This window comes from Capsella rubella, unplaced genomic scaffold (assembly GCF_000375325.1).
Source record: "Capsella rubella cultivar Monte Gargano unplaced genomic scaffold, Caprub1_0 scaffold_3, whole genome shotgun sequence".
Lineage (NCBI taxonomy): Eukaryota > Viridiplantae > Streptophyta > Magnoliopsida > Brassicales > Brassicaceae > Capsella > Capsella rubella.
Genome location: NW_006238921.1, coordinates 676,846 through 690,912, shown reverse-complemented (window position 1 = coordinate 690,912; position 14,067 = coordinate 676,846). Strand labels below are relative to the sequence as shown.

The following is a 14,067-nucleotide window of genomic DNA, read 5'->3' as shown; positions in this document are numbered from 1 at the left end:
AGAGAGAGAGAGAGTGTAAACGTGTATACAATCAGGATCATTAAATAATGCTAAGTATAAAGTATAATAAGAGTAAAACATACTCATAATAAGATACAACAAATTTTATACGATCATCGTTATTCATAATTAAGATTTACTATATATTTTTATAAAATACGGCTTACATACGATCATCATTATTCATAATTAAGATTTACTAACACTCTTTTTTTCTCGGTAGTAAAGTAATTACTCGACCTTAACAAGAATGTTGATGCTTCCAGTCTCCTTCTGGTCTTCGTCGAACATAAATACAAACTCCTCTTTTGGTTCGGTTGGTACCACGACTGAACTACCGGTGCCAATAACTGATGACATCAGATAGTTAGGATTAGGAAGCTGAGGAAGTTCTACTCCTTCGGGCTCCGGCGACTCCACCAGCTCAAGGGAAAGCATGAACGTGGAGATAGGAGAAGGGTGGTTGAAAATAAGCGATTGATTGAATTTGGGATCACCAGTCTCTGACCTAACCCAGTTTGTCTCCTTCAACATAATCTCCAGATGCTCCGGCCAAACCCGTACGCGGTACGAGTATCCGGGTGCTCCCATGTGTGTACCAATTATAGCGTCAATTATGCGCACCTCGTATTTCGTATTAAGCGATGGTACCTGAAAATTATAAGGAGTTGTAAAAATGAGGATCAAGAAAACAAAATATGAATTTCCTATATATTATAAAAGAAATGATTTAGTAATTAACCGGCTCCATTGCTTTCTTCTCCATAGCCACGCTCGTTTTCACTGCTTTCTTCTCCATCGCCAGACTCGTTTTCTTCATCATTGTTTGCTGAAATGTTTAATGTGATTTCTTTGATGAATTCTTTGCAAAATTGTAACCTCTAGTGTGTCTTATATATACTGATCAATTACGTCGGTCGTCGCACTACTTAACCCGAAGCTTAATTGGTGATATCATATGTGGCTAGCTTGCAATTTTATTCATTCCGTGATTGGTTAAATCTACTTTAATATATGGTCTATGACTTACAAATAATGTAGACTTACAATTTGCCACATTTGTTTACAAATTGCCATATGTATATATACACACACGCACTTACTCGAAGTAGAACACACTACACAACAAGTTTTAGTATGTCAATTGTCAATAAGTTGATCTAATTACTTTAATGTGTATCGTTTATGAATAGATGACGATCAAATGAGCCACTTTTTTCAAAGCTGTTATTAGAGACTATAGTAGATAAACCATTTCATCATGATATTTTCTCTTAAATTGGAAATTTAATTATTTTCCTACTATATTACTCGAAGTAGAACACACAACACAACAAGTTTTAGTATGTCAATTGTCAATAAAGTTAATCTTACTTACTTTAATGTGTATCGTTTATGATGAAGATGATTCATAGATGATGATGAAATGAGCCACTTTTTTCAAGCTGTTATTAGAGAGTATAGTAGATAAACCATTAATTTCTGATTTTTTCTCTATAATTGAAAATTAAATTATTTTCCTACTTAACCTTTATATGTATGTTTAGTCAGGTTTGAGTCATAGAATTAAACCCATGTAGGTTTAAGTCGTCTTTAGTCAGGTTTGAGTTATAGAACCCCATGTGAATTATACAATCTCTTAACGATCAAAACCGGATCCAAAATCCATTTAGTAATCACACCATTTTGTATATTTAGCATTAAAAAAAAAACCAAAAAAAAGAATTATATGAGATAGAGACTAGAGAGAATAGACCTTAATTTCTTAATGAGCTTGTGAGGTGGGCTGAAGAATCTTCGGCTTAATGGGCTTGAAGATAAGTATCTATGTTGAGAACGGTTCAGGTAAACAAAATTTCTGTTTAATTCTTTCAAGGCGCAGCTCTTGTGTGGTTCTGAGAAGAAACTGCTTGATTCCAAACATGTGTGTTTTTACACCAGTGATTGTTCTTTTTAGTGATACTAAAGGAATGTTGTAACATGGAGATTAGGATTCTCAAAAAGACTGGACAATGCAGAGACAGAGAGTCACAAACAACCGATGGATCTTTGCTTGGATACAGAGGCTACTGGAAGAGTTTAATCACCTTCAAACGGAATGGCACATCAGTGTGGAAAAGCTAAGAGCAAATATACTTCATGAGGCCAATTTGAGCTCCTTGGCCTCTGTTTTCTGTCCACACCATCTTGCTTCGTCTTCTTGTCAACAACTTATGTAACTTAGCACTTGGATTAAGATTTCCTCTGTAAACAACCTTTGTTCTTCAGCAGTGAATTTCTTATTCAACAACTAGGAAAGAAATTTGATCTACGAGATCTGTTATCTAGCGAAATTGTATATTGAAGAACACAGGCCAATTGTTTTACAGCGTGCGAATATAAACGTGTGTGCTATCAAGTTAGCCTCTCTCTATATTCTCGTTCTGAACTGAAAGCACTAAAGTAGGTAAAAATTGGCCACAGTGTTTATATGTCTAAACAAGAGTGCCAAGTTTGGTTACAGAAGATACACAAACAAGGATCTCTATGACTCTTATCAGAAGCATATAGTTAATTTCGATCATCTTAAAGACATACACAAGAACAGAAGCATATCTCACTTTGGAGCATCTCCTTTTCATTCTGTGTAACAACCAGAGATGTTTTCCCAAGTGCAATGCAAAAATCAGAAGGCAACATTTCTCTTATTTTATTACACATTAACAAGAATCAGAGTTACACCAGTTTGATACATACACATACCTCTTTTTAGTCATACATTCTTTTTGTTGTTGCGACTTCACCAAATCTTAACCCATCTGCGAGAACAAGAGACGGGTTGGTTTTGAACAAAGATTCTGAAAATCGTGTGGTTTATAACTCATCAATGAAGAAAGACTGATTACCTTGTGCGGAAAGATTGTGATTTCATGGTGATCTCATTTTCTGAGAGCATCTGATGTGAGAAGTCCCATCTGTTCAGTAAGATGGTTCATCTGCTGGTTCTTACTCCACCCATTACTCAGGCTTGATTGTAATTCTAGGTGCTCCATTATCAGTTCATTTTCTACTGATCCTGAGATCAGCTCATCTGTGTCACCAATCACTGGGGTTTCACCAAGGAACTGTCCCCAAAAAGAATCTTGGACTTCAGGAAGTAACTCATTTATGGCACCAGCTTCTAGCTCAATTGGGCAATCCAAAACAGCCATTATTGGATCCAAACACTCTCCATTATCTATCTCGCATCCAACAAAATCCGAATTTGAACTACCTGAAGTTGCTGCTCCTTGCTTTGGAGCTACGAGATCACCTGGAGAATAAGGCAAAGTGGTCTCCAGGACTTGATTTGTTTCACAAGGGTCGTGATACTTCATTGCAGGATATAATCCTGCAGGATTGGATGAAACATCTGCCAATGTAACTCCAGATGATCCATTTGAAGAGCTCCCATTGTCTGAAAGGTTTGAACTTGGAACATCGCCCAAAAGAAAGCTGCCATGATTGGTTGAGAAAGATTCATGGCTAGGTGAATTACTCATCTGTTGTATCTGTTGGAGCATTGTGTTTGCTGCATCGTTCATCGATGATTGATATCTCACAATCTGGCGGCTAAGACCATTAACCCCATGACTGGCTGGATTCTTCTGGTCCTCAACAGGTAGCCTCCTCTTTTTGTTGCTTTCAGAAATGTGTTGGTTTGCGTCATTATTCTGCTGGGAAAACTGGTTTATGAAGCCTGGACTTTGAACAGCCTTTGCTAGAAAGGACATCATTTGTTGCTGCCTCTGCTCCATCACATGAACTTTCTGTCCCACATTTTGCAGATGATGTTCGGTAACTTGTTGTTGCTGCCTTAATCTTACAAGTTCTTGCATAAGGACATTCTTATCCCGCTGGAGTCTGTCCACTTCTTCTTCAAGTCCAAACTTGCCCACTTCAACGCACGCACCCACAGATGAGTGCTGAACTTGAGGTTGTTGTTGAGGCTGCACTTGGGCAGGTTTTCGCCGGACAATACTCTTTAGTATTTGTTTTTGGCCTCTTAAAAAGCCCTCATTTGCAAATTCCCAACGATCCGGATCAACTTTTCTGAAGCCCTGAAAAAATGATGCAAGAAGAATGGAACAGTCATCAACCAGAAGATGAGAAGAAGTTACTTGGATTCCGTTGAAATAGGAAGCCAGCATAGAAGAGTTATAAAATGTATATAAACATAAGGACCACCGAATACTTCAAGAACAACTATTGTAGAGATAGCATGACATGATAACATATCTTCATTGTGTGTCTAACTGCAGCACCGAACTAACTACTATGGCTCAAGAAAACTAATAGTTCTTAGTGTATGGGCATATACCTGGACGAACAAATACAAACGAATGGAAAGCTAAAGTGGGACAACTGATAGAAATTTTGTTTCGTGACTTAAGAGCTACTGGCCAGAAATGGAACTGCTGAGTCAACCAATCTTCAGACACATAAGAGCACATGTCCAAACAAGCCTGCAAAGTTAGTTGAACCTTTTGGTAAGTAAGAAAAGCAAAGAAAAACAAAGCCATGTAAGAGTACTATTTTCTTGCTTTTGCTTGACCTTAGAAAATTCATTTTGGAAAATGGGATGAGAAAGTTCATTCCAGCGTCACAGATGCAGATGCAGCTTAGAAACTTAGAAAAACATATATTCCTGAAGTCCACGGGGTATACATGTACACAAAACTAGTGAAGAATAATGTGTAAAACAAGAACAATACAAATATGGAATATGTAAAATCATGTTGCACGAGATTGTCAGAACCCACAAAGACATAGATCCAAATCTTTAACGACGACACAGTTAGTAAAACAAGCACAAGCTACTAGACGTGCTTAGTTCAACCAGCATCAATAAGTATATTAGAGTTGACTTGTTCCATCCTTTACTCCCAAATCATACTAACATCTTTTGAATAACATCGCTTACACTTAAAAAGACTACTCACTCGTTCAAACACGAATCAGCAAGTCGATTGAAAGAAAAACAAGAGAGGAAAATAAAGTAAGATTCCCCCAAATCGAACAAGGAAATGAAAAGATAAAAAGAATCCAAAATCGAAGCTCACTCACATAAGTATTGAGCTGTCTGACGAAGCTGGAGAAATTGTTGTGCTTGAAATACTTGGGGAGAAACTGTTTGGCGAACTCAGGCACGTTCCAAACAACGAAGCTGTTGTTCCCGCTGCTCCAAGACACCACGTCGTCCGTAAGTGGATCGTCAACCATATCGTAGGTTTTGCTCAGAAAAGGCGGAATAGAGCCCACCACCGCCGTGGAAGAGTTCGCCGTCGGTACAGATTCGCAACTCGATCCCATTCTATCACCCCAAATAACCGAATCAAAAATCGTAGTTGATTCGATTGGTTCCGGTACAGTCAAGAGAAGATCGACTCCGAGATTCGCTACTTCGGGCAACAGAGATATTTTTCGAAAATATTCTCTTAGCGACGAAGAGAAGATGAAGAAGAAGAAGCTCTCTCTACACACTTATTTAACTCTGCAAATGGCTTCTTCACCTCTGCTCTTTGATTTATACACTTGGATTTTTTAATTCCAGAAAGCGGTGGAATTGCGCAGAGTGCTACAACGTGTCATAATCTCTACCGTCCATCTGATTTTCTCTCCACTGTCCGATTATTTAATTACCTTTAAGGTTTTGTGTTAAAGATAAGAAATACCACGTGGGCCGGACTAACGTGTTCGGCCTTTTTAATAGTATATAGTATTAACGTACGTACCTGGTCTTTTTCGTATCTGGTCCTAAGCTCTTTTTTCATACGTGGCACTAAGCCACTAGTCTCGCGTTCTATCATTGGACCATTCGCGTTGTGTACCTTTGCGTTTCACGTTTCGCTCTAACGAAAACGTTTGAGTCGCTTCTGCTTGCCGCCGTGGAAGGCCAATAACAATTTATGGATTATTTATAAAGCTTTTGAAAGATTAATTTATTTTTTATGTGTTTAATGGAGTGTTTTACTTTTAAATGTTGAATCTTTGTTAGTTAGTTTAGTGGGAGGGAATATTATTTGTTCTTTTATAAAAGTTATGTTGGTTACGATTTACGAATCATCACAACTCACAAGAAAACTATATGAGTCGAATCGAATGTACGAATTCTTTTTCTAGTATACAAAACACATAATAGTACTGCTCCTTTTCTAGGAGGCACGTGATTGATCGTCGCGAAGCACGTGAGCCAAGATGCTTCACTTCAAACGAGGAATAAAGCCCCAAGAGACAGAGGAGAGGGCAAAACACAAGGACCTTTTTTTTTGTTTCCGTTCGCTCGAAACTCGATTCTTGATTCCTTCGGCCAAGGTTATCAGCCAATCAAATTCAAACCCACGTAGATCCAGATTCGTTCTGGATCCGATTAGTTCAACGGGTCGGATCCAGTGATCTGGCACTTCAAGTTGGAAAGCTATGGAATTTCAGGTTTCTTAAACAATGTCGCCATTTCCTCGAAGATTCATCGAGGATTCATCAATGGAGGATCCAGGAATCTCTATTTTTCCAAGTATTTACTACAGACCTATAAACCCTAATGATCTAGATCGTTTGGAGCAAATCCATCGCGACCTCTTCCCCATCAAGTAGTATACATAATCTACTCTCTTTCCTTTTTTTTTTTTTTTTTAATGAATTTCATATATTTGAGCTTCGTTTTCCCTGATTTTTTGGATCAGTTTGTGAAAAGATTAGAAAGTATTGATCTTTTCGTTTTATCAGGTATGAATCTGAGTTTTTCCGGAGTGTTGTGAACGGAATTGATATTGTCTCATGGGCTGCTGTTGATCGGAGCCGCCCTGAAGATCACTCTGATGAACTCATCGGTTTTGTTACTGCTAAATTCGTGCTTGCCAAAGAGAGCGAGGTGGGTTCTGCTTCTGTGAATTTTTTTTCGTTGCAAGCTTTTAAAGTTTATATTTTGGGTGTTGAAGTAGTTTATAATGTTTATGGTTTATGATTCTAATAAAGAAATGAGGTCCCTTTCTTCTGTAAGCTTTTGGATATTGTTGTGCAGAAATTTTGTGATTACAAGCAATAATCTTGTAATGTTGAGATTTGATTATTGTTTAAGCTCATAAGTTTTGTTATCTTGGTCATCATCTATCTTTGCAAAATGATTCAGTTGTAGATTTTTTTATAGAATTAGAGCAGCTTGTAGTATTTTCTTACTCATATGTTTGAACCATGGGTTTCAGGCGTTCTCTACTAATCGTGTAGTCAATTTATCTGGTAATACAAACAAGTCAAGTGCTGTTTCTTATTTCTTATATGGCAGATGGTTTCTGTGTCTTGCACAGATAGATGATTTAATACATTACGATTCCTCAAAAGGAGAGGAGACTTTGATCTACATCTTAACACTTGGAGTTGTAGAAACATACAGAAACCGAGGAATTGGTATGAGTCATATACAGTACTTCTCTAACCCGTTCTGTATATTGCTTGGTTCATAAATTCTGACGTTTCTCCAACTTTTGTTTTCTCAGCAATGTCACTTATTAGTGAGGTGATTAAGTATGCTTCTGGGTTATCGTTGTGCCGAGGAGTATACCTTCATGTGATTGCCCACAACAATGCTGCGATCCTTTTGTACCAAAGATTGATGTTCAGATGCGTGCGGAGATTACACGGGTTCTATCTAATCAAACACCAGCATTTTGACGCCTTCTTGTTTGTCTACTTTATCAACGGTTCTCGAACTCCTTGCTCACCCTTGTAAGTAGATTTACACACAGATAAAACAAGTCTTTTGATTCTCTTATACTTTCCATATATTTAACCCATATTAGTATATTATGGTTTAAGACATTCTACTGCAATTTGCAGAGAGGTGGCAATGTTTGTTGTGAATTATATGAAGAGTGGAATCAAGTCAGTGGCATCTAAGCTTGTGAACAAGGAGGAGAAAGGCTTGAAATGGCTGATTTGCAAAGACACGGATTGCGTCTTACCTACACTAACCAAATCAAATCTCGGATCATCATCCGGGTACGAATTCATTTGATTTAGATTATATGTTCGATTCATTTGCTTCCTCATAATCATTGTGCCATCTGTAATAAAAATGTAAATAGCCACCGTTATTGTCGCATTTGTGGTAGGCATTGACATCGATTTAGTTGTTTTATTTTTGGGGTTTTATATGCTGATCATTACGTGTTAATAAAGTGTCGTACGAGTTTTTTCACCACCCTTCTTAAAATAGTTAGCTTTGTTGAAAATAGCTCTTTTGCATCATTGGCAACTATCCAAAAACAAAAGAAACCAGCTTTTGATGTCAAAAAATAGCTTAAACAATAAATTTAGTTACTCCCCTTTTTAAAAAATGCCTAAAAATCCCCATCAAAGTCGAGAAGAACAGAAAAAGCACGCGGTGGCAATGGCGTCTTCTTCTTCTTCCTCCTCATTATCCGTCATCACTTTCCTCCTCTTGGCGCCTCTCTGCCTTTCACGTGAGTCACCTTTGCAAATCCCAAACGGAACCCTAAATCTCTCTTTATTATGGTACGGCCAATTCACCCCCATTCAGAAGGAGAGGGTTCACGATTTCATAGAATCGCTTAACTTTGACGCCAAGGAAGGTCTTGACCCGAAGGTGTCATCATGGTGGAAAGTGGTGGAGAGTTACCAAGAGAGGTTTGAGGTGAAGGAGATTTACCGACAGAAGAAAAATAACAAAACCGTAACTCCAAGGATTAAGGTGAAGATTGTCCGGACTTATGTGGATGAGAAGATGAAATATGGAAAGGAATTGACAATCGGTAACGGTGAGAAACTTGTCGAGACGGCCACTGGAAATATGTCCAAAGTAATGCCCGTGGTATTACTTTCCGCACAAGTTAGGGCTCATGGCTTAGGGCTTTGTAACGGAACTTGCCAAAATACTGCCCTTGCCAAAATTAAAGGTTTGATTTTCTCTTCTTCTTCATATTGGTTTATCAACATAATTTTATTTTATTTTTTACTTTGCGTCATAAAACATAATTATTAGCCAAGAATCAGAGTAATTTGACGTAATTACGTAAATTTTACGCAGGTAAAAAAGAACCACAACCGTACATAATGGTAAGCAACCCGGAGGAGGAGTGTCCGGGACAGTGTGCTTGGCCTTTCCACACGGCTGACAAGGGTCCACGTGGCATGATCTATCAACCTCCAAGTGGCGAAGTCGGAGCCGACGCACTAGTTATTCAGCTAGCCACAGGTTTAGCCGATTTCGTGACCAATCCAGCTCTGACCAAGTCCCTGTTCAAATCTGAGACTACACCGTTCATCGATGCCGGAAAGAGAAACCATGGCTCTTCCATGTATATCGCGGACCCTGCAACCAAGTGCACTCGAGTTTTCGGATCCGGAGCTTTTCCGGGTTTTACCGGTAGAATCCGGGTTGACCCGGTTACTGGTGGAGCCTTTAATTCACATGGAATCAACCACTTGAAATTCTTGATTCCTTCTGTTTGGGACCCTAAGACCAAATCTTGCTGGACTCCTATGTAACCCTTGTTGTTATTTCATATGTTACGCAGTTTTTACCCTTTATGACAACATTGAACTTTTAAAGCTTGATTTTATGAAGGATATATATCTATTGTTGGTAAAATTTTCGATAGCAAACTAAAGTTGGACCTATCGATCCTCGTGTTATTTAACTCCATGAGAAAAGAAAAGGAAATAAAATCCATGAATTAGTAGATTTATAGATAGAGTATTTGACATCAACGAAATCCGCTAACAAATAAGAAAATAAAGCTCGAAGATTTGTAACCATTCATGACTTCAGAATATCCAAATAATGAATAGTATACTTATCTGGACACTGAATAAGAAGTTACGAAAGTCCTAATCGAAGTTAATATATGGGGTCGTTACAAAATTAGTTGTCTCTTTGTCATCCTATAATCATATTGGTGATTACAATTACTACTCACTATAAGTACATAGGATCATCCAAATAGAGAAATGAATATGTTTTTGTATGTTACTATTAAAAAGGTAATTAATTAATAGTAAAACTTCTCTGACCTTGTTATATATATGGAGTCTCACTGTTCAGTTTGTTCATTGCACTCGTCGTACAAGCTAAGGAGTAACATTGATATGGGAAAGGTATGTGCATTTTGTCTTTGGCGATTTTGATACTTTTTTACGAGTATCTTATTGTGAACTTTATCTTTATTTTGGTTTTGTACTAAAGAACAAGCAAAATGGAGAATCTAATAACAAGTCTGAGAAGAAGAATCAGAAAAATGGAGAATCAGTCGATAAGCCTGAGAAGAAGAATCAGAAAAATGGAGATTCATCAGTCGATAAATCTGATAAGAAGAATCAGAAGCATGGAGATTCATCAGTTGATAAGTCTGATCAGAAAAAGACGCAATGTAAAGAAATTGTTCTCAAGGTATACATGCATTGTGAAGGATGTGCATCACAAGTTTCCAATTGCTTGAGGGGCTACGATGGTAATTACATTTCTTAAAAGGAAATATTATTAGATTATTTTGTCCCTCTCTTTTATGGATCATATCGTCTCTCAATCAAATGAATCAATATAAAGTTTCGGTTTAGGTCGTATTTATCATTATTATATTCTTGGTATGAATGAAATTATTATTTAACTTAAGCATGATCTAGTTTGGGGTCTCATGTAATGACTATAATAAGTGCTGATCATTTTTCTTGTCTTTTAGGGGTTGAACAAATTAAGACAGAGATTGGAAACGATAAAGTGGTTGTGTCTGGGAAATTTGATGATCCCATGAAGATATTGCGGAGAGTGCAAAAGAAATTTAGTAAAAATGCTGAGTTGATTTCTCCAAAACCTAACCCTAAACAAGATCAGAAGAAGGAGCCACAACCAAAGAAAGAAGTAAGTTTGTCCATTTATTTTGTACTAAATACTCTTATTTATACACATTAAACTTAGATACGGTCTATGACGATATACATCATTATAAATCATAGTTTTTTGGTTTCAGACTACTCCGCAGATCAAAACTGTGATTTTAAAAATGAACATGCACTGTGAAGGATGTGTTCATGAAATTAAAAGAGGCATTGAGAAGATAAAAGGTATAGTTATATAATTTATAATACACATACATATCTAGATATGTTGTTTTATAACTTTTCAAATAGTATAGCACATATTTAAGTCTGTTATTTTTGACAAATTGAAAGGTGTTCAAACGGTGGAACCAGACCGGGCAAAATCAACGGTGGTGGTACGAGGAGTCATGGATCCTCCAAAACTTGTGGAGAAAATCAAGAAAAAACTTGGGAAACATGCAGAGCTTGCAAGTCAAACCACCGAGAAAAACAAAGATAATAATAATAACAAGAACACCAATAAGAACGAAGACAGTGATGGAAACAGAATCTTTAGCTACCCTCCTCAGTACTCATCCCAACATGCTTACCCTTCTCAGCTCTTTAGCGACGAAAATGTGCATTCTTGTTCGATCATGTGATTTATCAACTGACCCGTTGATGAATCAGAGTCTATTCAAATTATTATATATGGTTTTTATTAGCTATACTTTATCTATATCTCACTTTTGAATGATAGTTGTGAACCAATATCAAATTTATGTCTCCACAACTCAATTTCACATAAAAGTTGTCAAAACAATTAACCAGGAGTTTTAGTGTAACAAAAAAAAGAAATGGGTTTCGTTGTGTATTTTTAAGAGTTTGGGATTTATTTTGTTATAAATTATAAGTTGAGGGTGCTTTTTGCATTTATCACACACACCAAAAAAAAAAAAAAAAAAAAAAAAAAGGAAAAAGATTAGGGAGGAGGAAGATGAGTATATCGCGATTTAGGGTTAACAGAATTTGAAGATTGTTTGCAATTAAAAAGGAGACTGCTTTGTTCGAGTTTTGAATGCGGAAGACGAATTTGGATCTTGGGTTTCACTTGAGGTTAGTAAAGATGTCATCTTTTGCAGATTTTACTTATTTGTTCGTGTCAAAACAATCTCACCCGAAAATTCAATACAGTACATCCAAATGGTAACGATTGAGAAATTGCTTACGAATCAATGAAATAATAAAGTAAATTTTGATGCCGAATCGCTCATTATAGAAGCTTTGAAGACGAGAAGAAGCTCGATTTTATTGCGTAAATCATGATACGTTATGTTTCGGTTTCTGCTATTTAGATTCGAGCTTGAATCTTGTATCCATTGGCTTTAGATAATGCAATTTGGCAAATTGGGGTTTTGATTGTTCTGTTCTGTGTGTGTTTCTTTTGCAGGGTTGAATTAGTTAAGAGTTTTTAAGTAAGTTGAGATGTCAGTTAAAGCTAGGAGGATCTCTGGTAGATTAGAGACTGTAGTAACTAAGGTTAACTATGCATTTGATCCGGTGGACGATGACAAAATCATAAGAAACCGGCTTCTGACCCGAACCACTACCACTCGAGGCGAGCCTCCGTTGAAGAAACTTCAGAAGAAGTTCACTTCTTTTGTACTCGAAGTGGATAAAGATGAAGAGAACTTCAATGATTGCGGTAGGCTTGCAAAAGCTTTCTTACAAGAACTGTCTACTTTCGAGATTCCGCTTCTGAAGAGCCAAGCTGTTGTGGAAGCAAACCGTAGGGAGAAAGAGAGCTTCAACGAGGTGAAAGATGAGACCGAAAGGCAGATAAGGCAGGCAAAAACTGATATTGAAGATCTGAAGAAGCAGCTTGAGGAGAGTAAAATAGATAGGCAGCATAAAGAAGAGTGTGAGACGATAAGGAAACTGATTTCTGCGCAACCACCAAGGTCAGAGACAGAGAAGGTCATATATGAATTAAACAAGGAGATTGCTGAGCTTGAAGCAGAGAGCACTGCAAGTTGGAGATTGCTTGAGCTAAGGAAGAAGCAGTTTGCTCTGCTGTTGCATGTGGTAATGTCAAAAACCGAGCTTTTTTATTAGTTTGCAGTTTTCATTTTGTAAGGTGTTTGTGATGATTGTGAACATATTTTCGGAATATAGGTGGATGAGTTGCAGAACACAATGGAAGATGAGCAGAAGAGTTTGGTGGACGAGATTCGGACAGCGTTGGAAGACCAGAGGAACATAACCGATGCCATGTCTGTTGATTAAGTCCAAATCTGGATACTTTGTAAGAAGAAACCTACATTGTTTCAAATGTTTGCTTTGTCATCTATTTGCTGTTGACAACCTCAACTGTGGTGATCCGAACTAGTGGCTTCCGTTTACCAAAACCTGTGATCTGAGTAGAAGAACTGAGAAAAAAACGTCGGATCCTATTTTTATTCCAAACCGAGACCGAACTGTTGATTCAATTAAACCGACGTTGGTTTTTTAGTAATAAATCGAATAATTCTGGTATGAAATCAGTTTGAATACCGTGGTCCTCTCTTTGACCATGGTTCGAAAGGTTTCGGTTACCCGATCATAATAATGGTTTGGACGTATTTAGGGGGTGTTATTCAATACTGTATTTTAAAGGAATTAGAGGTATTTTAAAATCCAGCGTTATTCAATTAAGTATTTTAAAAAGTACATTAAAATCTGTTGTTATTGGATCATGCATTTATTTGGTGTATTTTAGAATACGTTCAAAACCACTGTTATTCAATGTCTTCTTGATTCTGCCTTATTTTAGATTTCGTTGTATTTTACCCCAAAAATATGAACAAACACAATCCGCCATATTTCTCTGAGTATTTCAATTCATTTTCTATAATTGAATTGAGATTCGAAGAAATACAAGATGGCTCTGAGCCTCTAACCAAAGGATCTCTACATCAACCTGATCGGGTGCTCTGCACAGCTTGCAAATCCTCAGATCTGATTATGCCTATCAAAAATTAAAGTTGGAGCTATTGCCCTCGAGGCGAAGTTAGAGCTGTTTAGAAGTTATCGTAACAGTGCTGGGATCACATAGCTTATGGATCAACTCTTTCCTCGTCATTACTTGGCTCTTCAACTTTCTTTCTTCTCATTTCATCTCTTTTGTGTTTTTTAAAGTTTGACACTTGCTTTTGAATTTTCTCTGGTATATCATTCTTGGACATATTTTGTAAGAAA

General features: G+C 37.2%; 6 protein-coding genes across 7 annotated transcripts; 4 read left to right on the top strand and 2 right to left on the bottom strand.

The window, feature by feature from the left end:
• Nucleotides 1-158: 158 nt before the first annotated feature.
• Nucleotides 159-840, bottom strand: LOC111831712. Its single transcript, XM_023786895.1, has 2 exons — nt 743-840; nt 159-651 (listed from the first exon to the last, which is right to left on the bottom strand). Exons 1-2 carry the CDS (start codon nt 821-823, stop codon nt 232-234), a joined length of 501 nt encoding a protein of 166 aa, XP_023642663.1. The 5' UTR covers nt 824-840; the 3' UTR covers nt 159-231.
• A 1,603-nt stretch (nt 841-2,443) lies between these two features.
• Nucleotides 2,444-5,521, bottom strand: LOC17892592 (heat stress transcription factor A-1e). Of its 2 annotated transcripts, XR_002834691.1 has the most exons (4): nt 5,086-5,521; nt 2,886-4,079; nt 2,743-2,798; nt 2,444-2,622 (listed from the first exon to the last, which is right to left on the bottom strand). XR_002834691.1 is itself a non-coding variant. In XM_006297545.2 (3 exons), exons 1-2 carry the CDS (start codon nt 5,329-5,331, stop codon nt 2,919-2,921), a joined length of 1,407 nt encoding a protein of 468 aa, XP_006297607.1. In that variant the 5' UTR covers nt 5,332-5,521; the 3' UTR covers nt 2,444-2,798; nt 2,886-2,918. The 2 variants fall into 2 exon arrangements, 1 of the variants encoding a protein (XP_006297607.1); XM_006297545.2 differs by having other exon boundaries at nt 2,444-2,798.
• Nucleotides 5,522-6,252: 731 nt separating this feature from the next.
• Nucleotides 6,253-8,212, top strand: LOC17891624 (histone acetyltransferase MCC1). Its single transcript, XM_006296669.2, has 5 exons — nt 6,253-6,608; nt 6,745-6,889; nt 7,323-7,422; nt 7,512-7,740; nt 7,852-8,212. Exons 1-5 carry the CDS (start codon nt 6,463-6,465, stop codon nt 8,027-8,029), a joined length of 798 nt encoding a protein of 265 aa, XP_006296731.1. The 5' UTR covers nt 6,253-6,462; the 3' UTR covers nt 8,030-8,212.
• A 78-nt stretch (nt 8,213-8,290) lies between these two features.
• LOC17891755 (protein EXORDIUM-like 6) lies at nt 8,291-9,654 on the top strand. The gene is made up of 2 exons (XM_006299167.2): nt 8,291-8,930; nt 9,062-9,654. The coding sequence occupies exons 1-2, from the start codon at nt 8,351-8,353 to the stop codon at nt 9,520-9,522; spliced, it is 1,041 nt and encodes a 346-aa protein (XP_006299229.1). The 5' UTR covers nt 8,291-8,350; the 3' UTR covers nt 9,523-9,654.
• A 330-nt stretch (nt 9,655-9,984) lies between these two features.
• LOC17890894 (heavy metal-associated isoprenylated plant protein 8) lies at nt 9,985-11,492 on the top strand. Its single transcript, XM_023785462.1, has 6 exons — nt 9,985-9,998; nt 10,132-10,282; nt 10,358-10,484; nt 10,713-10,891; nt 11,001-11,094; nt 11,203-11,492. Exons 1-6 carry the CDS (start codon nt 9,985-9,987, stop codon nt 11,490-11,492), a joined length of 855 nt encoding a protein of 284 aa, XP_023641230.1.
• Nucleotides 11,493-11,797: 305 nt separating this feature from the next.
• Nucleotides 11,798-13,349, top strand: LOC17893938 (THO complex subunit 7B). Its single transcript, XM_023785957.1, has 3 exons — nt 11,798-11,946; nt 12,281-12,915; nt 13,006-13,349. Exons 2-3 carry the CDS (start codon nt 12,316-12,318, stop codon nt 13,114-13,116), a joined length of 711 nt encoding a protein of 236 aa, XP_023641725.1. The 5' UTR covers nt 11,798-11,946; nt 12,281-12,315; the 3' UTR covers nt 13,117-13,349.
• The last annotated feature ends 718 nt before the right edge of the window (nt 13,350-14,067 follow it).